This window comes from Talpa occidentalis, unplaced genomic scaffold (genome assembly GCF_014898055.3).
Source record: "Talpa occidentalis isolate TD23 unplaced genomic scaffold, MPIMG_talOcc4v2.1 talOcc4.15, whole genome shotgun sequence".
Classification (NCBI taxonomy): domain Eukaryota; kingdom Metazoa; phylum Chordata; class Mammalia; order Eulipotyphla; family Talpidae; genus Talpa; species Talpa occidentalis.
This window is the reverse complement of record NW_023601543.1, coordinates 77,424,097-77,449,479: the sequence shown is the minus strand read 5'-3', so window position 1 is coordinate 77,449,479 and position 25,383 is coordinate 77,424,097. Positions and strand designations below refer to the sequence as shown.

Below are 25,383 nucleotides of genomic sequence, written 5' to 3'. Positions count from 1 at the left end.
GGGTGCGGGAAAGGAAAGGAAATCATGCATTGCCCTCGCTTCCCCTTTGCCTCTGCCAATCGTTTCAGTGCATGTGGCTTGTGAATGCAGGAAAGGAACAGGAGAAGGATGACTATGACAGGGTCGTTTGTGTTCTTAGATGCCTTCTTTGGCGATCAAAGCAAACTATGGTTCTAAAGGGAAGAGCAGCCTCTTGGGGGCCGTCAGGGCCCCTGTCTACTCTGTCCTGGATGGTAATATGCTCACTTTGTACTTGCTTTGAGTCTCACTGAGCTCCCTCACATTTGGGTCTCCTGGAGTCCCGTGCTCCTGGGGAGCGGCGTGGAGGCTGTCTGCAAATGGGGCATCTAGGAACCTGGGGTGTGTGTCACAGATATGGGGCTCCCTGGCTCATGCACATGCTCCCTTGTGCTCTCCTCCTGCAAACTCTAGTTCAAGATAAAATTACTTTTAGGGTTTCAAGACAGTGACAACCAGCACTGAACCAAGTACAGGGTCCTCCTCCCTGGGGGCGGGGTGGAGTGGGGTGGGGGGCTGAGCCTGCACAGATTGTGAAGCAGGCTCTTTGTGTATCTGGGGATGCTCTGGACTGCCCGAAACTGCTTCCCCGTGTGGGGTATGAAGTCACCTTGTCACCACAGGCTCAAACTGCCCATAGTGTATCCATGCAGAATGGCTTCTTTGAAACTGGGGGAATGTGCTTATTTTAAACCCAGTTGAATTAATATAGTCTCAGAGACAGTTGGATCTATTTGAGGGCTCACAACTCCATAGAAGTACCTTGAAGATGGGCCTTTGGACCCTCATGGCTAAAGCTGGAACCAGGTACTCATCATTTAATCAATCTCTCTGTATCGCTTACAGTTTTGATTCGTTGTTTGTCTTCCTTCCAGGATTTCCAGCAGGAGAGCTCCAGAAGCCTTTCTTTTGGGGAACAGAGTATCCTCGGTAAGTAAATTAGTAAAGAAGCCAGCTAGTGACATGCTGCTTTGGCAGAGCAGAACATAAAGTAAAAAACAAAAAACAAAGCCGATGGTTGTTTAGCGAAAAAAGGGCATGGTACCGGGAGTGTGTCGGCCCCCTCTCAGCATGGTAGGTGTTTGTGTTCTCCTTGTTCTGAGGCGTAGGACTGGACAGGAAAGTCAGCTTATGCGCAGGTAACATTTAATGGATTTCTTCTCTATGCATAAACTCGTACTACAAGCATTTGGACTTTGAAGGATTGTTGGCATTGGACTTGATGGTGATGCATTTAAAACTAGTCCAGATGGAAGAAACAACGAGAAAATGAAGGAAAAATGCTTATAGAAGAGCAAAAGGTCTAGTTTGGCTGGGCCAGGTGGTATATGAAGTGAAGTAGCGGAAAAGCAGGTGAGGGTGTAATGTTGGAGGACTCTGAATGCCAGGTAAGGAGCCCTGGACATTAATAGGCAATATAAAATGTTGAAGATTTTGAACAAGTCAGAAAATAAATTGTGCCTCTAGGAATACAACTTGGATAGAACAGGTGAAAACTGACACTTTTCAGTTAGTTTAAAGGCCATCAGTTTAAAGGGGCGATCAGTTTCAAGGCCATTATTAATACCAGCAGATCATAGACTTCCATAATTCAGAATTTCCATATATAGTGGGAATCCTGATAACATCCATCGTCAATACTATCACCACTTTTATACCTTCTGGTTCTAGTGCTTGAATACAGAAAATTTATTCTTGATTTTAGAACTTTTGTGTTTGTGTTGTGATGACAATTTAAATACGATTATATAATTATAAAGGATATGGGAATCACATGCAAATATACATAAGAGACCTACAGAGGCAATATTTTGATTTGGGCTTCTTCAGAAGCAGGCCCCATGATGAGGGTTAAGTGCAAGTAGTTTTTTGTTTGTTTGTGGAGCAGTAAGACCAGGACGCAGCAGCAGGGCAATAGGAAAGTGAGGCAGGGAGGGCAGGAAGTCAATAAATTACGTCTTGTGAGTTTTCTGTGGCCACCACAATGAACTGCCATGAACTCAGTAACTTAAAACAACACAAATTTATTAGTTTATACTTTTGTAAATCCAAAGTCCAACCCAGGTCATAGTGCACTAAAATCAAGGTGTGGGTTGGGCTGCATTCCTTTCTGGCAACTCTAGGGGAGAATCCATTCCCTTGTTTTTTCTAGCTTATGGAGGTGGCCTATACACCTTGGCTCATGGTCCTCTTCCTCCATATTCAAAGCTAGCAATGTCATTGTGTTACAGGGCAGGGAGAGGGGCACCCCAGACCCCACAAACCTGCCTGCTCTAAATAGGTTCTGCCATCCGCCGTATCAACATAAAGCATGTGAGACTTTAATGAAAAGGAACTTTAATACAATTGGTAAACAATACAGGAAAGGCAAAGAGTCTAGTTTCTAAATGAAGCACCCAAAGTTACCCGTCCCCTTGTGGGTAAAAGTCCACCCAAGCAGGATTGGCCCAGAGCAAGGCCCCAAAACCTGCCACAGTTCTAAAGCACCTTTCAGTGGAGACCCACAGAAAAGGATCAGAAATAACCAGACATGTCTGGGAAGAAAAGGGCAAAATCAAAATCAAGACAAAAACCGCCCTTGTCACCTCCCCACAGGTCTCTCACCCACATCTGTTTCAACCAGTCCACGACCAAAAGGCAAGTGCAGTTTCTTCTCGGCTCCATGTGCCTCCTCCAGGTCTCCTTCTGGCTCTCCATCCTGCTTCCCTCCTTCCTCAGTTTCCTCTGCAGCTTCTTCTCTCCCTGCTCAGCCCCACCCTCCTTTTGGGTGGAGCAGGAAACCTGGAACCTCCCCTTTTCCTGGGGACCACCCTGTTACAATTTTACTCTGACCTGTTATCCATAATCATATCTCCTTCTGATCCTCTCCTTCTGTCTCTCTATTCCAATTTTAAAGCCCCTTGTGGTTACTTTGGGTCCTCCCAAATGATCCAGGATAATCTCTCTATTTTAAACTCAGCAGATTAACCACCTGCATTCCCCTTAGCCCTGTAATATCAATATCTTCACAGTTCTGGGGAATTAGCATGTAGATATCTTTGGTAGTGGTGGGGGGCATTATTCTCCCTACCACATGTGTGTTACAAAGCTGCTTTCATGGGCATCTGGGGCTCAGTCCTGCTAGGGAATTGTATAACATACTTCCGTGCAATCTTATCTCAGGGGCAGGTGAGCTGGGGTATTGATCCTCTAATTCACCTTTCATCATTGATTAAAGACTGCCATCAGGGATAGTACCTCCCTGGCATTGCCCAGGTTAGGCCATCAAGTCTTTGGTGGCCAGAGAAAGTCCTCAGATAACTGATTTCAGGTACTGGTAGTGGGAAGCTGTCAAACTGGTGTGCTCAAAAATGGACAGTGTGGAGGGGCCATGAGCAGGCCTTAATACGGCCTACAGCAGGCAAGCACCATCACTGGAATAAATGGAAATTCTTGGTTTTTTTGACTGGCTCTACTAATATCATCGTAGACCACAGATATTTAGAATCAATTTTCCCTATTGTTAATCTTAGAAATTTACATGTATTTTCATCAAATTAAAAGTTTAGACTAAATGTTCCCTATATTCCCATCCAACTAAGAGTGTCTGAGAATTCTTTGATTCTGCTTATCATTAGCAATTTAACTGAGCTGCCATTATTGTGATTATGTAATTTTCATCTGGAGGCTGGGAAATAGTTTCGTTAGGTTTTGAAGTTAGGGAATCAATGAATTTGAATCAATACGTTACTGGGTCCATGAGCGTGATTTTTCTGATATAAATGTTAAAATCATAGAAACTGGAAATGTTAGTGTCTATTAGTCCAACCTCAAGCTGAGCCATATTTGCCACTTGAGTAAGAGAGATTTTTTTTTTTCCTAAAGAGTTCTATGTTCTCACTGAAGCCATCCATACTCTATTAAGAGATCTAAATAATTATCAAGCCTCTTTTGGGCATTCAGCATTGAAAATAGAGGATGCTAGAGACATGGCGCTCACAGTCCCAGTGAGATGGCTTCTCCTCTCCAGCGATCGGGTATCCTTTCTGCTCATATAGTTCAGTTCAGCACTCCCTACCCCCACCCCCCCACTCTGCATATTGGGTCCAATTATGGGGACAGCAACAAGCTGGGTTGTTTCTTGAGGAGAGAATCAGGGTTGTTAATGGCTTACAACATTTCCCAAAGTGTGTGCTCCACGAAATAGTATCAATAGTAGAGGGAGGTCATTCTTCCCTTTCCTTGCTTTGGAGAATGACAATACTCAGCAGCATAAACATTCCCAAGAAGTTCTAGAAGAAGGAAACCTATTTAAGTGTGTTGTTTAACTCAGAGGTTCCTAAACTCCCCCCCTTTCCTATGTTTTGGGAAATGCTGGTTTAGAATTCATGACTTAAGAAGAAGAGTTGAAAGACCTTGAGAAGTGAGCACTTGAAGGGAGCCCCTATTTTCACATTTTTTTGAAGAAAATGGTGGCAGAATGATTTATTTTATTGGCTGGGGGTGGGGGAGGGCAGAGGATATTCAGCTAGAGACTCCACTAGGCCACTAGACAGAAGACATAGGAAAGAGATTCCAGGTCAACATTAGGGAGAGCTGTTTTATTTGGAGCCATCCAGAGAAGGACTGGGCTACCTCAGAAGGGGGTATGCTTCTGGTTGTTGGAAATGCCCATGAAGAAGTCTTATACATGGAGAAGTTTATAATCCTTTGAATGGGTTTTTGCAGGGAGGGCCCAGGCCTCTGCTAAGGAGTTGAATTAGATGACCGCAAAGCTACATCCAACTTTGAGATTTTTATGAATTTTTGATTCAGACATAGGGTAGACTTGCTGACAGGGTTAAGGTTGTGTCATTGTTGACAGAAAATTCAATGCATATATTAAACCCATTGAATAGTAAGAACAAAAGAGAAACTGAGTAGGTGGAAAAATTGCCTTCCCTATTTTATTTTTGGAAGGCTAGATTTTCTCTGCAGGCGTCCTCTTGTTTCTGGTTATTTTAAAAGGCATCTGAGTTTATTATTTGATGACATGCTAATTTAAGTAACGTCCATTGATAAAATGGAAGGTGTGAATTTAGTATTATGAAACATCATGTTAAGGCTTAGTCATATAAAATGACTTTTTGTCTCTTGTCCAAAGGATTGCGATTATGTAACTGTGAATTGGAACTTAGAATGAGTCAATCATTTTCTGAATTCTCTATTACCCTTTGCAAATAGGAAGCTCGTTGGAGCAGTCCCTCTTAAGGGACATTTATTGCAGAGTAGTTCCTATAAGCTTCCACTCTGCGTCCCTTAAATTCATCCAGTCAACAGCATCGACCGAGGGCTGTAGGGAACTCTGTACTGTTCTCAAGGCTGAGAGGCCTGGGGAAAGGAACTGTTACAGGCTGCGCAGGACTAGTGACTGCTGCAAAAATTAGCATTATGTAAAATTACAAGTTTGTCCCATACTGCTATGATAGCTCTATGATTGAAATGCATAATTTTACTCTTACTTCTTTAATGAAGGTTTGCAATGATGGAAAAACAGTAGGAAGCATTTTTTCAAATGCAAATTACCTTGCAGGAAAGAAATAACAAAGGAAAGAATTGCTACCAAGGGGAAAAATTAAATCTTACAGCACTTCCTTGGGTATAGTAGAGACAAACAATTAGCATGTTAAGGATCATTATGTCCTGTAATAACATGTTGCTTCAAAAATTCTCCTTCCTTCTACTTATGGGTCCTATCTATTTGCTGGGTGACTTTGATGTTGCATGTCAGGAACCAAATGTGAAATATTTTTAGCATCATTGCCAATCTCAGGAAGAATCCTCATAACAAGGACCTTAATCGTCTATAACCCTCATCCACACATTAACTGACTAGTTAATCCACACATTAACTTAACAGGAGTTAAGTGTAGATTGTGCACTTGCATGAAATGGTAAAATTAATCGATTAGTTAAGCCATTGTTGCTTTCTTACTGTGGACTGAGTCCAGAGGATCTAGCAGTAACCACGTAGAGAAGGGTTTGGCTTTCATGAACTTGTAGTTAAGAGAGAAAATGGAAACCCTCTTAGTGATTTCCCCATGTATCACGAATATGCTCCCTCAGTTCTCCATTGTTATGTAACAAGGCACTGTCAATCTCTGTTGGCTCATGGTCTTGCAATTTGGGCGGGACTAAACTGATACAATCTGTCTCTGTTCTAAGCGGTGTTGACTGGGGCAGCTCAACTGAGACCAGAGGATCTAAGAAGACTACCCTCAGCGTCTGGTGCCCCAGTTGGGTTGGCTTGAATGGCTAGCGCTTCACTGGGCTTCTCTCTTCCTTTACAGTTCTCTCTCCAGTTGGTTAGTCCAACTTCTTGACATTGCAGCTCATTTCCTTTAAAAGGGGCAAGAAACGAAAGCTCCAGGCTTCATGAGGCCCAGACTCACAGTCACTCATCATCCCTTCAAGTACTTTCCTGTGGCCCTAGCAAGTCCCAAGGCCCTTCCAGGCTTGGGGAAGAAGAAAATAGATTGCTTCTTGCCTTCAGGGGTGGGTGAAATTATCCGTGGTCACCCTTGTAGATAATCTACCACATTCCTCCTCAGAGGTGCAGAGAACTAATACAACACCTTTTCCAAATCTGGCTAAGGCTTCACAATCTCTGCCGCTGACTTGTGAACTTGCCTGTCACAGAAGCAGAGAGACACGACTTCCTTCGAAAGCAGAGTGATCCCTTTTAATCTCTGTTCTACTCCTTTTTTTTTTTTCTGACTACATTTGGAAAACAATTGAACTTCTAAGTTTATGGTGATTTTTCAATAGGTTATCAGATAAAAAATATAAACGTTATGTTTGTTGACCAAATCTTTTCAAACCCTGCTCTGCTTTGAGTATTTATAAATATGACTACAAGAGCTGATAGAGGAGCAGAGAAGTCTTAGGGCTAGAAGGGGCTTTCGAAACCATCTCTTTCACATCCCTAATAGAAGGGTGTGTTCAGATTGTTGTGTTTTTTTTTTTTTTTAACTATTGTGTAGGTGTGACTATTACATTGTTATTACTGTGATTATTAGAAAACATATTATCTTTTATTTTCATTGAAAAATTAAAGGATTTTGCTCTGAGATTCGTGTGTGTAATTTTGTCCAAATTATATATTTATGCCGCAGATCTCTGAGTTATGGTGCTATAGGAGTAATTGTTGGACATGAATTTACACATGGATTTGACAATAATGGTAAGTTCTGGTTCATTGTATTAGCTGCTTTTATGATCGTGCTAATTATATGGATGTTAATTGTGGCTATTTTCTGTGCATAGTGGCATCGTCATGGATCGAAGATTATCCAAAGAAGTATAATTGCTGATGGAAAACTTTTCTCCATGTCTTGCTGTGATAGCTTGCAATAAATAAGTAATTGTTCCCATTGGTGATGGGGTAGAATGAAAAAAAAAAAAAGACCTTGTAATTTCAATAGAATTAGTTTTGCATTTTGATCAGGATTGCTGTAGTTGCCACAATGGTTATAGGAATTGCTTTATAGTTTTTATTTGCTATTGGTCATTTCTTTATGCAACATCTTGAGATGTTCTCCCTGGAGGTGTGAGCTCTGCTCCAAAGATGATTATGCAGGCTGCCAAGTTAGGACTCAGCGAGTTAGGATTCTGCGAGTTAGGATTCTGGAGGAGCTTGATGGGTTGGTTCTTTTGTGCCACTTCAAGTATTACGCAATGCTTAATCCCTGTTTTTCTCTATACTGGCATATTGTCAGAAGTTTTTTTTAAAAAAGACTCGTGCTTTCATAATAAAGCATGATTTAGAATATGCTGTGTAACCTGATGACATTTTAGTGACAGCAAAGAGAATCAGCTAAAGAAATGATTGCCCTTTGAGCATCACCTTCGTTTGTAATCAGCACTCCTTTCTCCTTTCACTTCGGAGCATTACTAGAAAGCCACATGAAATCGCCCAAACTTATGACTTAGCAGCAAATCACCGTTACAGCCACATGCACATGATGATATACAGGCAGACTCACGGACCTGGCAGGGCCCACGGAAACGCTTAGAGAGGGGACCTCTTGCTTCTATGTCTCTGGCATTTCCAATATCCTTTCCAGGATGCCTACCCCTGGGACAGAGGCCCTTTTGGTCGTCTGCTTCTGGACAGTTCTAGCATTCCCACCAACCCCTGCATAGTCATCTAGATTTTTCGCTCCCCTGGTCCTTCCTCCCTGTTCAAATCAAGCTGTCTTGAATCCCCAGAGCTACTCTTTCTGTCTTTGCTGGTTTAGTGTAGCTGAGAGAAGAGTCATAGGAAAGAAATGAAAGCCAGTAGTGCTCTCTTGATTCTAGGTCATTCTTCCTGGGACGTTTACAGTTTCCTCTAGAATCTTCTGGAGGCCTTCTGGAGTCTTTCTCAAAGGACAGAATTCAATGATGGCAATTTCAGTCTGTAATCAGTACTCAGAACAGTGTGTTGCACACATAAACACATGCCTGGTGACTATTTAGTGACTGATTGGTAGTGGAGGGGGCTCTTGTCCTCCCTGGGGGTGAGGGAAATGGCATCCAGCCTTGCTGAAGAGTTATGGGTTGTTCCAATGATCACCTTTGCTTAGCAGACTTTCTTGGAAGCCCAAATAAAGTGTTCTCTGCATCATTAAATTTAAACCAATAGCAACCTTGACTGTAAAAGATAGTGCAAATACACCCAAACTTGTTTTTTTGAAGGATGTAGAGAAAATGAAGGGTGAATCTACAGTATAAAAATGAATCATACTTAATAAATACACTTTCCCCACATATTCTGGAGATTTCCATTCTTGTTCCAAGTTCCCTTTTTAGAGCAACCTTCCTGTCACAGCAGGACAGATGGGCCTTCCATCCCATTGATGTCTGTGGAATGATTCATAACAGAGGTTTTATGTGTCTCTTGGTTCTGGCAACTTGGAGGAAACACATTCCCATAGGCTGAGTCAGGGGCTATGGTGGCTCGCTGTGAATGACTCCCTGGGGCTGTTCCTCTGGATCGTTTGGAATTTCACTGGCCGTGGATGCTCTGACTCCCTGCACAGGCTTTCTGAATGAAGTCATTTCATTTCATAATTCAGAGAACATTTTGGGTTAGATCAGGTGAAAACAAAGAATCTTTGACTGGGTAAGAATAATGTGTGCAATTAGTTGACGGATCATATTTTTTTTTTTAAATTCTCTTTGTTCTTTAAAACAGAAAGAACTTTCTCAGTCTCCTTTCTCCTTTCTTCCCTTTTGACAATTAACCCATGACACTGCAGAGAAGGCAGGAGCTGCTCCCGGGGCTGGTCCCTGCTGCTGGGACTCCTTTTTCAAGGCTTGTCAAAGTGAGGGAAAGGGACCAGAAAGAAATTCGTTTCCATAAATAATACACATGTCTTTTCCCTTTCCTATCTCTAGGTAGAAAATATGATAAAAATGGAAACCTGGATCCGTGGTGGTCTGCTGACTCAGAGGAAAAGTTTAAAGAAAAAACCAAGTGCATGGTTAACCAGTACAGCAACTATTACTGGAGGAAAGCTGGCTTAAATGTGAGTCCAGCTGGGGTGAAGGGGCATCCTGTGGGTCATTCTTCCTGGCTTTGATGTTAGCTTGCTTTTAGACCATTGGTTTTCAACGTGGTGGTTTCCAGACCAACAGCCTCGGTCTCCCCTGGGAGCCTGTCGGGAATGCTAATTCCCGAGTCCTCCTCCAGGCCCACTCAGTCTCCATGGGTGGGGTCAGCGGTCTGTCTTTTCATAAGCCCTCGGGTGATTTTGACACTAGGTCAAGTTTGACACTCATGGGCCTAATTTGTTTCCCTAGATTGAGATTAATGTAGAAAGTCCAATAGCAAAGAGAGGCAATAGAATTCTTCTAAGTCTATACTCCGTACCCTTTTCAAAAACTTCCTTCTAAACTACGGCTTAGGTTGAAAGCATTGAAATAAAACCTCACTAATTTGAATGGATGAGTCTGAGTTGACTAAGACTTCTTACTCACAGAAGTTTGCACAAAAGAAAGTTCCTTGTAAAATGTTGATGTCCTAATATATCTAGAGTGAGCCGTAGGTCCAAACCTTCACTCCACCAAGTCTGAGCCTTATGAACTTGGCCAAGTTCCTTAACATTCCTGAGTCACAGAGATTCACTTGTGAAATGGTAATGCTTTCTGACCTCATTAGTTTGTTATAAGAATTAAATGAGTGAAGTAATGTAAGGCCCTAGCATAAGGCCCGACACATAGTAAGTGCTCAGTTAATGGGAGTTCCTATTCCTAATACTTTGTGACATACTCATAGGTACCACATTCTAAGAGAAAGCAAAATCAGAGATTTGTGAACTGAAAAAAAAATAGAAGAGCAGGTTTCTTGGAGGGAGGGAATGCAGATTTCCTGGTGATTATTGTATGCAGGTGTGGGTGCTAGACTTTCCACTTCACTGCAAAAAAATATAATCCTGATACTGGCCTCAAGAAGCGAGCATATGACTAGCCTATTTTACATATGAGGAGACCGAGACTCAGAGGAATTAAAATCCACGCTAGAGCCTAGCTAGATCAATATGACGCTCCAGTCCATACTCTTTCCCCCATATCGTGCTCTTGCTCTCTGCCCTTAAATTCACTTTATACTTGTGTGCGAGGAGAAACTATTCTACAACATCCATTTTGGTCGGAGTGTCAGGTATTGAAAACTGAACTCTGACAAATGTGTACCTTTGTCACAAGGACGGTGGGAAGAGCATGCCTGTCTCAGCATAAACGCGCTCAACCGTCAGAAAACAGCCTCAGTCTCCTTCCCACAGGAAAGGCAGGCCGCTTCCTTTGTGGCTATAAAGGGCCATGCTTTATTTTCCTGACTCTGGGGTGGAGGTGAATCCTGAATCTTTGCGGTGCCTAGAGGGAGCTCCACAGAAGTCGGCAGTTAGCAGCTGAGTCCTGACAGGCGAACCTAGGGCCTTAGGGTCTACTGAGGTGGTCCAGGGTAGGAAGAAGCAGCGGGATGTGGCTACTCCCAAAGCCTCTCATTTAGACACAGCTTAGAGGAGCAAGGGAGGAGATTAAATTCAAGCATGAGGGAATATCAAAAGAAGCCCCAGACTTAAGACAACACAAATTTACCACTTTAGAGTTGTGTTTGTTTGTCCCAGTTCTCCGTGGGCCTGGATTAAGGCATCATCAGGGCTGCATTTCTTTCTAGAGCTCTCGGGGAGACTCTGTTAGACTGTGACTTTGCCTTTTCCAGCTCTTAGAGGCTTCATACATTTCCTGGCTTCTGGCCCCTTCCTTTCTCCCCCTGTCAGCAGTGCCTGGTTGAGTCTTCTCTCCTTGCATCTCTTTCATACACACTCTCCTGACTTTCTTTTCCTGTTTTTAGGGACCCTTGTAGTTACCGTGGACCCACCTGGATAATCCAGGTGGGTGTCTCCATCTCCACGTCCTTAACCTAATCAGATTTTTTAAGTCCCCTTTGCCATATAAGGTAACATATTCACAGGTTCCGGTGATTAGGACCTCGTCGTCTTTGGGGTGGGGGCCCTGTGCCTCCCACGGCAAACCTTTTCTGTAAGGGGATCGACAGTAAATAATTTGGCCTTTGTGGACCAGAAAGGCTCTGTGGCTACTCTGCCACGGTGAGAAGAGAACAGCCACAGTCTGTTCACAAATAGGCATGGCTGAGTTTCAATAAAGCTTGATTTGTGGACCCTGAAGTCTGAACATCATTTTCACAGCCCCCACGTATCACTCTTTCAGTGTTCCCCTGGAATCACCAAAAAGGTAAAATCCGGTCTTGCAGCCCTTACAACGACAAGCAGCAGGTTGGATCTGACTTGTGGGCTGTATTGCTTTAGACGATCTTTTGTCCTAAAACACCATTGAAGGGTTTAGCAAACAATCTTTAGCTGCACGCAAGACTTTCTTTGCCCTGCTTGGCTGGTTGTCACCCATATGGCCAGCCTCCACCTTGTGGTCTGTGCTGCTTCCATTTGATTTTTGTTTCCTATGACAGCCACCCTCCTTTGAATTTTTCATGGAAATTGCTGAAGGCAAAATGGTGATGGTTGGTCTGGAAATCTTGTTCCTGTGTGGATGGTAAATTCTTTGACATAGAACCGTACCGAAAAGAAAACTCAAATTACGTGAGTTCATCAGAGAAAGTAACCCGTGTATTGACATTTCTATTTTCTCCCCCTTAAACCAGAGTCACTCAGAATATTGTTAATATTTTATTGGAGCTGGATAAATTGGTGAGAATAAAGAGGTGGGTGAGAGATAAATGTGTAGCATAATCAAGTGGAAATGATTCTATCAGGAGCACCTTACTGCGGGTTATTCTGCGATCTCACAATACATCCAACTACCTCTGATTTACTGAATGTAATTTTCTCTTTAAAATATGACACTTTTTCTTACGCTCATGTTTCTGCCTCATGCTGAACGATGGTTGGTTGTGAAACCCACTGTTTTCTTTTTTTCTCTGGGCTAGGTGAAAGGGAAGAGGACCTTGGGAGAAAATATTGCCGATAATGGAGGACTGCGGGAAGCTTTTAGGGTACGCGCTGTTGCATCTGCTGTGATTTAAAAAATTAAACTGTTTAGTGCACCTCAGTTTACTCAGGAACATGTTTTGGAGGAGTTAGATTTCAGTATATCCTGTCAATTTCTATATGTTTCTGTAAATAGACTTCGAGTTCCCCGTTGACTCTTACTCTAGGGTATGAAGAGAGCTGCATTTCCGTCTATTTTACTTTGAGGTGTATGGTCACCCGAAAGAATAATATTTGCTATTAATCATGCATTTAAAGGATAGTTTGCAGAAGACAGATTCAGAGCAATATCAAAGCATGCCACAGACATATCCTCGGGGTTAGGTTCATATGACTTTTCCTTGAGAACAGCTCTCTCCTCGTGATTTTCTCTTGAAATATCAAACTTCTAAATGATTGCCAGAGGCTAGGGGTTCTCATACAGTGGTCCAGGTACAGAGCCATAATAATGTTTTCATCCCCCATGGTCTGCGGTTAAACAAGCAACAGAAGAATGACGTGGAAAGATTTTCATAAAGCTTAAATGCATTTCATGTAAAGACCCGCCTAGTATTCCGAGGCAATATCCATCTTATATTCTTGTGAAAATATATTGATTTTATTAAATGACAGTGGCAGAAGCTGATTGTGTTCCCTTTTACTTGGCAAAATTAAAAATTGGCAATATGTCGACCCTCAGATTCCCTCCCATAAGGCTTTGCCACTGTGTTAGATTTGTTTGTTTCCTGGAGGGAATGGAAAGAACAGCTTTCTTCTTCTTCTTGATGTTTTTTTGGAGTCCTTTGCCATCTGAATATTTTGGTCCAGCTGCTTTCAATAAATATATCGACTGTAAAGTCTTTTGGTAGGTGATTCCACCTCACCATGAAGCAATAGGACATTGACTTGCATTTCCAGGGGTTTGTTTTCTTAAAGGAGAACTTGACAGGATACGAGTTGCACAGGGGGGAGGATGTATTTAATGTCACTTGGCTGGACGTGGAAAGGGAGAGCCTTCGCTGCAAAGGCTCATCGATTCTGCTTCTCTTGTCAGGCTTATCGGAAATGGGTGGATGACAAGAGGCAGGGAGTAGAGGAGCTTCTCCTACCAGGCATCGAATTCACCAACAACCAGCTCTTCTTCCTGAGCTATGCTCACGTGAGTAGAAACGTGGGACTCTGACGTGATCAAAGATTTGGAACAAAGGTTTAATAGCATAAATTTGATTTCAGTTAAAATTATCTTGCTGCTTTTTTTGAGGGGGATATAATTCACCTTCTTAAAGTCCTATGGGATATAATTACCTGATTTAGACAAGATTTATTGATTATTTTTTATCCAGTGAGTTACCAGCCCTCTGTTTATGTGTTTGATATTTCTTTAATGTATCCTGACTTCTTAATGTATTTCATACTATTTATAACCATTTCTAGTGACTCACTCTTTGACTTTCATGGCCCTGCCTTTTCCTGCACTTCTCCTTCTACTTTGCCTCACTTGTTGATTTTATCCGCCACTCTCAACCTGTCGGGGACCCTCAAGGCCACGTTCCCAACTTCCAAATGAAAGTGGAAGACTGCTAGAGCTGAAACACTGCGACAAAGGCAAGGAGAGACATGCCACTCTATTGTGAGTCTAATGGGTCCTCTGGTCAGAGAGTGAAGGAAGATGTGCAAGTACACTAAACTCAGTTCTGAATTGGAGTCTCTGACTCATGAGGCAAGTGCCAATTCTTTGTTATTGGTTATTGCGCTGGTTTATGTCACAAACACATAGGCTTCATTTTCAGGAAAGCCAGGGAGGGGATGCTGAGGGTTCTGATGCATGGCCTCACAGTGGGCGAGTATGTATCTATGTTCAAACCTAGATGGAAGTTTTCATCAGTACAACTCTACACAACCGGTTCTGCACAACCAGCTCTAAATTCCTACAGCTCTATCAGGTTCCCAGTAGCTAGTGTCCTCACTTCCATCCCACAGTGTCATCGACAGTACTGGCTTGGTGGCTTTGCTTTTGCTTTTCTCTCTATAATGTGATTCTTCTTCTACTCAGATTATTTGACACCCTCTTCCTCTGTCAGGATCCATGTTGGGTTCCACCTGTGTCACACCTTCCACAAACTTCCCCGAAGATTCCCTTTCTCATTAACAAAAAAATCTCCAACTGCTTTGTGCTTTCTCTCATAACCATGCAGTTGACTATTTAATTGTTCCCTAAATGTTGTAGACTTTTAGTTTTATTTCTGCAGCCGAGCTTTTGGATCCTTGCTCTTATGTATCTTCGTAACACCCAACAAAGATGTGTTGGCAATATTGAAGACGCTTGACATTTTTATAGGAATTGCTTGGAACAGATAAAACTAACACAGTTCAGCTAAGGAGAATTCTTTTGGGTCACTACTGGATCCTATGTCTAAAATAAGCACACACAAAATAGAACTTTCTGGTGCAGGGGTTGGCAAACTAGGACTCAGTGGCCAAATATGACCTATTGTCTGTTTTTAAAACTACGGTTTTATTGGAAGGCAGTTATACTCTTTCCTTTACATGTTGTTTGTGACTGGTTTTGTACCACAACAGCAGAGTTGAGTAGTTCACAGAAAGACCTTATAGTCAGCAAAGCCTAAAATATTTGCTATCTGTCCCTTTCCCAACAGTGCTTGCTGACCCCAGTTCAGAAGACAAGGTACAAGGTCCATCAGTTCTTATTAGTTATACCCTGGCCTGCAATAGCTCTTTGTAGATGAAGTAAACTGAGAATAACATTGCAGTCATAATTTTTAAGTGTCTCAAAATTCTCAACCATATCTGATTTATTTTAAACTAAAGGGATTTAGGGAAAAAATGGAAAGCTATTTTATATCACTAATGAGAAATTTATCTTAGAGCTTTTCCTACTGACAGAACAAGGAGATTTTCAATCTTTTGCACATTGAAGTTAAGTCTTCTTATAGGGCCAGTGAAGTTATTTTCCCTCCTGGGAAGGTATTAGGAAAACAGTAACAACTCTAATGTGTTTTCAGAAATCCCTTAAGTGACATAGGAAGCTAAGACAATACTACATATTAAAAATTTAAGAATATAAGACATAGCATTTAAAAATGAGGTAAAATGAAATGCCAGAGACAACTACACTTAGCCAGCATCTGAGGAAATTAAGCAAAAATGTTCCAAGGCATCTTCAAAGTCAAATTTAGAACACAGTGACTGACAGTTCATCTTCATCCAGAGTGATGGCATCACATCACCTCTTGCTTTCTGTACCCCCATTGTTGCTACGACCTGTCAGATTTCCCCCCAGATATTCTTCTCTTTCTAAATGTCTCCATTCTCACTATGCTTACTTTGGGTCATTCATGAGAATCTTCCTGGGGCCCACAGATAATCTAAACAGTCTCTAATTTCCCCCTCCTACTATATACCTCTGCCAGATAAATTTTTTTTAGATTTATTTATTTATACAAGAACTGGGGTACAGTCAGAGGCGTGGGAGGGTGAGAGAATTCACCAGAGAGAGAGAGCAGGGAGCAGAACAGGCAGATGGACTGAAGACACTGCTGAGGGGAGCAGCAGGCGAGGCAGGAGAGGTCTGCCGTGCCATGTGGGTTTCTCCCTGGCCAGCCGGGAATCGAACCTGCACTGCAGAGACTGCAGATAGCTTCACAATGTGGCACGCTCAACCCATTGTGCCACGGGGGAGGCCCCAGATAATTAAAAAAAATGCTTTTATCATTTTCCTGCTCAAAACCAATATTTACATACAACCTAAGCACTGTAGCCTATTGCACAGACCTTCAGAAATCTGACTTCCTCCTCTTGCTCCCCTGATTTTCCACGGTTGATCATTAGGCACCTCACAATCCTGCCAAGCTGATTGTCTTGCTTTTTGTTCAAATATGTTCTGCTCAAGTGTGTCCTTGCTTCCATTTTTTCCCTCCACTTGGAATTCTCCCATCATATTCACGCATCCTGGTTCTATTCATACTTCAGAACTCTATCATTTTTCAAGACACACAGGGGGCCAGGATTCAGTAGATCGCAGTGCAAGAACAAAGCGAGTTTCTTTCTTGTTCATGCTCCATATTCCACATGGATCAGAGTGAGGCTCTGGGTTTGGAGTGTGTATCTCGACAAGCACATCCATGGTCACCACCAGAGCAGGAAAGAAATACGAGGTAATGTGCACTGCCCCTTCATGTAGCATTTTAAATTGTTTTTAAGGCTTTGAAAACTTCTGCCAAGTTTTTAAAGCTCCTACCAAGAGGTGATATATATATATATCTTCTGGTGTGGAGCAAGTCACATAGCCATACCTAACTTCAAAGGAGACAGAGAAGTGGCCTATGCAAGGTCCTGTCGAGGGTCAGGCAGGCAAAGCAATTGGTGCAAAATACTAACTTCTCATGACCATCCTGAGTAATAGATGGTGGATCCATTTTGTTGATTTGAATGAGTATGGTTAAATTTGAGAAGAGCTGTTGTAAGCATCATACTAATTGACTGAATATAGTCTTTGACACATACACTGTTCTCTTGATTTAAAGCATTTGTCTGCAAATCTTCCTAATTTACTCAAATTGTGGAGTTATTCACAATGATAAACCTACTCTGGAGCTGAGAATAATAGATGTTACTACTCAGGAAGGTTTTATCTGGTCTACGGAAACTGTTTGTCATCCATTGATTCCAAAATTACTCTTTCGTATAATGTGAAACAGTTAAGGCGATAGAAAATGGGTGATTGGAGTGCAATGTAATTATTGGGATGCTTTTCTTTTCCAGGTGAGGTGCAATTCCTACAGACCAGAAGCCGCCCGAGAACAAGTCCAAATTGGTGCTCACAGCCCCCCTCAGTTTAGGTAAACAGGCAAATGGGTGGCACTAGTTTTAAACTGGGCATCTGTCCTCCTCCTGCCCTACCTCATCACCCAGTGCTCCACCAAATAGGTCGTCTGAGCAGAAGTCTGTTGTGAACAGTGATGTCTCCATCGTGTAGGCAAAACAATCTGGCCCCACAGAAGCTAAGCATCTTTTCTTTCATTAGTAAGGGGCTGATGTAATCAGCTTGCTCTCAACTAAATTGCTTTTTTTTTAAGATTTATTTATTTATATGAGAACTGGGGTACAGGTCAGAGGCACGGGAGGGTGAGAGAATTCACCAGATACAGAGTGGGGAGCAGAACAGGCAGACGGACCAAAGACACCGCTGAGGGGAGCAGCGGCAAGGCAGGAGAGGTCTGCCACGCCATGTGGGTTTCTCCCTGGCCGGCCGGGGATTGAACCCGTGCTGCAGAGGCTGCGGACAGCTTCACGGCGTGGTGTTCAACCCGCTGCGCCACTGGGGAGGCCCTCTCAACTAAATTTCTGTCCTGTATATTTGTACACACCTTGAGTGCTGTGTCATGAGATCTGTGAGATTGTGATCAGTCTCCAAAGGTAATTTGGAATCCAAACCATAGCTTTCAGAGTAAGTCCCATCTGCTGTCTTCCAGCTTTTGAAAGCAGAATTCCATAGGGGCCAAGAGTGAGCTGGGGGCTCAGTAAACAGGAATATTTGGTGTATTGTAACACCTCCTTGTTTCCTGTAGGTCCCAAAAGCCTCTTTTCTTAGATCAGGACGAGATCATATGCACTCTGCTTTCAAACACCTAGAGCTCCAGTTTATTTTGGGTTGTGGAATATCCGGTTTAGCGCCTCTTGTTCTTTCATGCAACCAACCAACAGACACAACTGAGTACCCACTTTCAGAATAGCTCCGAATATAAAGAAGGGTAGATGGTGATTTGGACTATTATAATTCATTTCTAGAGTCATCTACTCCACATTTTGGCTTTTGTTTTAAATGTTAATTTGAAACAATTGTTTATAGATGAAGGAAAGAGGAATATGAATTCTGCTCTTATTTGTCAGAATGTATAAAATATTAAGTAAATATAAAATTACTTGCCCTGTGCTAGGTTTCTAGCACAGTTTGAAGGAAATAAGAAAACCATAACATTTATTCATTCTTTGCTTCGAATATATTATATCTGAATATCTTCCTATTTAATGATTAAATGAATCCATTAGCATACTGCAAGAAAGTCATCTTAAGTTCCTCATATATTTTAAAATCTTGTTCAGAAAAACCTTGCCTTAGAAGTGCCTCAGAACTTGACTATAAATTACCCAATAGCATAAAAACCTAATCACTGTGTTGGAAATTCTCCCCCACTGGGTTAAACTGTCAGGAGCGGTGACAGTCTCTAATGGACTCAAATGTGCTCCCACTGACAAATGGTGCAGAGGGAACCGCACAGTAGATTAATTACTGAACAGATAAGGTTTTAGGAACTAATTTCCTTTTACTAACTAGTTGCCTGTGATGTTGTATTTTAGCTGATAATTTGCAGAGAATGCTTACTAATCATCAACTAAATTCGATCTCTAACACTTGCCCAGGGTAAATCACATTATGAAACATGCATCCCTACCCATACATCCCAGCTCTGAAACACAAGAGGTTTGGAGCATTTTTGGACACAGGCCATTATGTTCATTGAAATGCCCACAGGTAACAAAGTCAGCAGGGAAGAATCAGTCAGTGACCGAGAATGTTGAGTCTTTAGTCAACCCTTTGAACATGTAGTTGAGTAAGAAATAGATGGTGAGGGCGGGGCAATTTTTTGTGGCTTGTTAGTGATTTCTGCAGGAGCTATAGATTTTGAGTGTAGAAATCACACAGTGGAAATAGCACTTCCAAAAGGCAGTTACAATCAAAGTGCTGAGGAGAAATCTGCAGTCTTCACTGCAATTGGGGAACTTGCAAGAACACCAGATCTCGGAGTTAATTCCAGTAAAGCACTGCTCATCAATAACAGCTAGCCAGCATTCATTAATTTTTTGGTTGCATGAGCTGAATTCTAGATAAATATGAGCCTTCAAACCTAATGGGAATTTAGAAAAAGCATTTTTGTAGATTGAATTGAGTTCCTTAAAGCTAGCTGGAAATGCAACAACAGAGGTAATTCTTACTGACATAACATTGAATGAAAGAAGTCAGAAGGCATGCTGTGTGATTCCAGTGATTTGAAGTTCAAAAACAGGCAAAACTAATCTATGGTGGGAGGGGTCAGACTAGTAGTTAGCCTCGGAGGTACTACTGGTAGGGCACATAAGGGAACCTTCTCCATGCCAGAAGTACCCCATCTTGATCTGGGTGGTAGTAACATGGGTATAGACACATGAAAAAATTGGTGAACTTTGCATTTAAGATGTGTATACTCTGTATCAGGTAAACCTTCCCCAAAAGTTGCTATAAAATTTTAGAAAAGCTAAGTATCAGTAAATCCTACAGTTTAAAAGAATTTATAAATTTATAGAACTATACAATTTGTAGGAGTTGCAAATCCTACAGTTTATAGGAACTTGGAGATGTTTGGAAGATTAATAGGAGCATTTGTCTGGTCTTCAGGAGGTGCTGGTTTTAGTCTCAGCTCTATTTATTTCTTTCGAAATTTACCTGAAGGCCAGTTAGTTCTGTGATGAAAATATTTGCAGTGGAAATGCTTGGGAGTTACTACCGGACATGATTTCCTTCACCATCTTGGGCTTCAGTTAGCTTCCTGTTGACAGATTGGACAAATGCAACATCCTTTGAGCAAGATGCTGCTGCAGTTTTAGCCAGAAACTGTTGATATGTAAGAATTAAATGACACATGCCCTCGCCTTTCTTTTTCAGGGTCAATGGTGCAGTTAGCAACTTTGAAGAGTTCCGGAAGGCTTTCAACTGCCCCTCCAATTCCACAATGAACAGAGGCACGGACTCTTGTCGACTGTGGTAGCCGGCGCACTGCTTTGTCCATCCCGAGTTCCAGTAGAGCTGCACTGGACACTCATCATCCTCTGCTTAGGCCCATGTTTCCCTTAGGACTTTTATTTCCAAAGCATCTTCATGATTTGGGTAGTGCTTAGATTGAAACTATATCTTGTCAGTGTTTTAGGGCTTAAAAAATGGAATGCAAGAAGGGGACCAAGTGTATTTCTTTAGAAAACCAAGCCAAAAAAAATAAATCCCTAGGCTATGTTTGTTAAATGTTATCTGCTGAATTGTTGCCATTGTCCATTCAGTGTGGAACATACTGTTTTAATTCATGGCTTTGCAGGGGGCCCAGTAGAATGTACCCACAAAAAACATCAATCTGTTAAACTTGTAACACTCAATGATGAGCACATGTGGGTGTACATCTGGGAAGTTTTACTGCTCTGTGGAAAGCAGGCTACGTTTTACGCATCATGATTAGCCAGCATTTATTCATGATAAGGTAGTCAACTTAGAGATAGGCTAGCTTTCTGTTTTATGAATGTTGCTGATATTCTTGCCTTCAGCTTTGGCATCTTTCAGGATGAAAACGAGCCTCACCGTTATGTTGTTAGCAAATCACCCCATTCAAGTCAGCATGGACAAAGCTGGCAGAAAGGCTACTTGGTAAAAGATTTGAGTTTATCGAATAGAAGGAAAATGATGTATTTTTAAATTCCAGGAGAAGGAAAAACTCCTAGTCATGCAACAGCAAGGACCTACGAGATGAAATTGCCAAGATTTGAGCTCGTCTCCCAGACCTCAGTGGCCCCGTCTGCCTGCTGGTCACCTCCTTTAGTGCAGGTCCCGTCTGTCTTCCTTCCTTCCTGTATGTGCGTTCTCCTGTTTCTGCAATGAGCAGACACGGAGAAAATGACTCTAATTCCCCACTAGGAATAGATGGCTTTCATTTCCCTTTTGTGCAAAGGGACAAACGCCACATTGAGGAGGATCCAAAATGCCCTTCTATTTTGGCTCAGCTGGTGGCATCTATCTTTTCAAACAAGCAAACAAAAAAAAAACTTTGGAAAAATTTCTTGGTTAAAGACATTTTAGAAGCTATTAATTCAATTATGATTTCCTTGCACAGGCTGTAGAAGCGAAATTTTCAGTCATTAAGTCTTCTAAAGAATCTGTAGGAAAGAGCTGTACTGTGGTTTTGATCCTCAGAGTTTTATCCTTTTAAGTGATCTCCTCCACCTCTTACTAGTCTATGTGTGGAGGGTGGAATCTAATGGCCTTAGAGGGGTTCCATGGCATTTCTGCTTTCTTAAAAGAGCAAGTCCCTTCACATTCTTCATTGTTCGTGCGGTTCTGGTTTATGTGGGCCACTAAGAAAATCTCAGAAACAAAACGATAGATTCAGACTAGCCATGGGAGGCTATTTTGCATCCCTGTGATTTGTCATCTTTTCTTTCTTTTTTTTTTTTTTTTTTTGAATCTAAGCATGAGCCTCCTCCTCCTGTAACCATGGGAACTTCTAGAGGGAGAAAAACGCAGGGACGCAGGGGCACCATCAGGAGGAAAACAATTACACCGCCCTAGTCAGAGGAGAATGATTTTCCCCTTGACTTCCTCCTCTCTGAATGGATAAACTTCTGAAGGGCAGTTACCTTCTCCTCCTCTAAACCATGGCTTAATGCAGGCTTGGCGTGTAGTTTTAAAAACAAGCTGCCTTAGGTCAGGGATGCTGGAAATGTGTCAGAGGAATCATCTTGTGTGTAGCTGGGCAAGATACTCCTTGTTTGATTTCTGTCCGTGGACATTTAAATCAGGCCAGGTTTGTCATGCTTGTATGAATAGCACTCAACTTTTACAGTCCTCTTTTCAAACTTCAAATAAACACATTCCTGCAGGTCAGAGAAAGTGTTTGATAAAAGCGTGGAATTGTGACTTTGGCAATGGAAGTCGCTCAGTCATTTGCTGGTTTAGGGGAAACTGATTGGTCATCACTTGGGGCCCTCGCATTTTCTGGATGATGTGGCTACTTGTTCACTCGCTGTAGCTCAGGCGCTCGGAACGTTGTAGACAGGATGGCCGTTATCAAACCAAGCAAACCCACAGTGGCCATCCCAAAGCCACACTACCAGCTACCATGATTTGCTCCTAGAACTGGATTTCCAAATACACACTCTTGTTTAAATTTTCAAATGACATTCTTGCCCCTTCTCTTCAATACCGATTGCTAAAAGAAGCAGACACTGATTAGGAGAGAGGGAAGTTTAAGGCAACTGGAAGGAAAGGGACAAGAAGCTGGCCAAAGACTGCCTCTGAAGGGAAGACAGGATTTTGGCGACCCTTGCTAAGCACATTCCCTGGAGTCGAGCCATAAAGTTTTAGAAAAATAATTATGGTAAATTAAAAGGAAATTAGATATTGGATCTCCGACTAGGACTGTCTTGACATACTTCTCTGATTCATGCACCAGATGTTCTCTGCCAGTGAACTATTGTCTGGGCATCCGAAGGAGTTAGGGTTTTATTGTGAAATTTTCCTGGATTAGTCAAGGATTTTATGTATATAAAGTGGTACTGTTTGCGCTTCTCTCCATTGCCCAAAGTTTCTAGAGCTTTTCACCAGCCACACAGCATTGGCCTCATATTTCCAGTTTTTCCATTTATGAGATGGGCTTGGGCATGACAAATCAAGCTCAGGATTCATGAATTACCCTGAAGTTTATTTACTGCCTTTCCTCAATGAAGCTTAAAACATAGCACATAAATTTTATCTTATTTAGCCCAAGAGCATCCCTAGGAAGCAACTAGGAGCTGTGACTTGCCACACAGGTTATGCTTGTGCCGGAGAAACAGACAGCTTTGAGATCGCTTGTCAGATATCTCACAGTCTGGACAGGTGAGTCTGCTTCTTGGGCTGCCCATGTTTGTATTAATGTCCAGCCCTTAATTTCCCCCATTTCTAAATACATTTAGTATTTCTGTATTTCTATAATCATTTAGCATTTGATAGGCTTCTTCCTTGATATTTTTCATATAATGCTTCAATTGCATATTAAATTTTGGAAGGAAATGCAATTATCTCATGCAACAACATTCTTGTTGCTAGTGGTGGTGCCCCACTGATGGAAGAAAGGTGTTCTTGGATTATGTATTTTCTATCTAAAATGGCCATTGTATTTTCTTCCCCTACTTGTGAAACAATATGAGCAATATTTGAAGGACAATAAAATGTTGGTTGAAGATTTTCTGTTTCTCTCTTTTTAGAAGAAAATGAAATTTGCTACATCTATTAACATATTCAGTTCTGTTTTAGACAATAATATTTGCCCCCAAAGTATGCAAAGAACCATTGTAAACAAACTTTGTTGGTTCAGGAAAGTGGCATTTGAATGCAGTAATTTTCTCTGTAGACAGTGGGAGATAGGCGAGGTGGTCAGTGTATTCCAGAATGTAAGTCAGCAGGTGTGGTTTCTTGCTTTTGAAATAATATTTCTATTGATGTAAAGAAAGCTCTCTGAGGAAATTATCAATCAGGATAGGTCTGGTCTTGCAAAACTGAATATGAACACCCATTACTATTAAAGCAAAGAATTGCTCTGTGCTAGCCCCTTTAACGATCAAGTCAGTTTATCGTCACTGATTTAGCACTCAATAACCTGTCAGCCATTAGGTTGTATGTAGGGGGATCACATACATTCTCTGGCCCTCGATGTACAGTGTGGTGTAACATGGGAGAGGGAAATGAGAACTGTTAGAATTATCCTGTGGTGTGACAAATGTGATTATCTAGAGGGACATCAGGTGGAGGTTGGATACACAGAGAATGGATTATTTCGTTCTCCTTGGGGGCACATCATCGCTACTCTCTCTCTCTCTCTCTCTTTAAAGATTTATTTATTTATGCATACAATAGTTGGGGCACAGGCCAGAGGTGTGGGGGATGAGAGGACCCACCAGAGACAGAGTGAGGAGCAGAACAGGCAGTGACTGAAGCACACTGCTGAGGCGAGCAGCGGGCCAGTCAGGAGAGGTCTGCTGCATCATGTGGGTAGCTCCCTGGCCGGGGATTGAACTTGTGCTGCAGTGGCTGTGGATAGCTTCATAGGTTGTGGCTACAATGGTTAGATACAGGTCTAAGTGGACCTGGCCAAATGTGAAGGTGGGTGATGTTTCCAGCGGGCTGTAAGGTATTTGTGTGTCCCTTAAGTCCAGTGGCTTCCTTTGTTAATTAAGGTCACACTTGTTGTTGGAACAGATAACCTCAGTGACGTAACCCAATTTATTTCTTGTTTTGGGTACATGCCCAATGGGTATTACCAATTGGTGAGCTTCTTTCCTCCAACTGGTACTTTGGGGACAGAGGTTACTTCCGCCATTTTCAACACATGAACACACGCTCACCTCACAGGAAGCTGGTGGAGGGGAGAAGGCCACGGATGGTATTGAATGGTAGGTCCGGTCTGGTCCTGGAAATTACCTGTGTTACTTCTCGGGCTCCATTGCCTCGACCTCAGTTATGTTGCCAAACCTAACTTCTCGGGGTGGGCAGGCAGGCTGGGCATGTCCTTTAGCTGCGTGTTCAGAAAGGAGAGGAAGCAGGCTTGGCTCCCATCTAGCAACGCCAGCTACACTTTCTGAAGTAAAATTCAGGGCAGTAACTTTGAGTTCTTCTGAATTTAGGAAATTACTTTTGAGCACAGCACAATGAAAATTTAAAATGTCATTGGTAGCCTGCAGTTTATTCTGTAGGAGTCTTTTTAATTAACAGCTTAATTGGATAATTTAATCCCCTTTAGAATTGGAGATATGAAAATGAAAATGAGATACTCCCCGCGATCTGACAATACCGTGCTTTAATAAACACACCAAAGTAAGCCTGGAAATGAGCGCCCCAAAAGCATTACCATAATTTGTGATCAGTGAAAGAAAACCTGATCTATAATTTTAATTATTTCCAAATGGTTCAGATACATGTTTCATTTGAATGTGTATTTTGTTTTGTTAATTGTCTCTATTAGGAAGATAACAGAATATAAGACTCTGTGGCTGTGCCGTGGATTTA

General features: G+C 42.0%; 1 protein-coding gene across 1 annotated transcript in view; it reads left to right on the top strand.

The window, feature by feature from the left end:
- PHEX (phosphate regulating endopeptidase X-linked) overlaps positions 1 to 22,016 on the top strand; it is a 167,010-nt gene extending 144,994 nt beyond the window's left edge. The window contains exons 16-22 of the mRNA XM_037512613.2: positions 894 to 948; positions 7,152 to 7,219; positions 9,418 to 9,548; positions 12,485 to 12,550; positions 13,579 to 13,683; positions 17,307 to 17,383; positions 20,245 to 22,016. Of these exons, the coding sequence (XP_037368510.1) occupies positions 894 to 948; positions 7,152 to 7,219; positions 9,418 to 9,548; positions 12,485 to 12,550; positions 13,579 to 13,683; positions 17,307 to 17,383; positions 20,245 to 20,347 (605 nt within the window). The 3' untranslated portion in view covers positions 20,348 to 22,016. The remainder of the gene's footprint in view (positions 1 to 893; positions 949 to 7,151; positions 7,220 to 9,417; positions 9,549 to 12,484; positions 12,551 to 13,578; positions 13,684 to 17,306; positions 17,384 to 20,244) is intronic.
- The last annotated feature ends 3,367 nt before the right edge of the window (positions 22,017 to 25,383 follow it).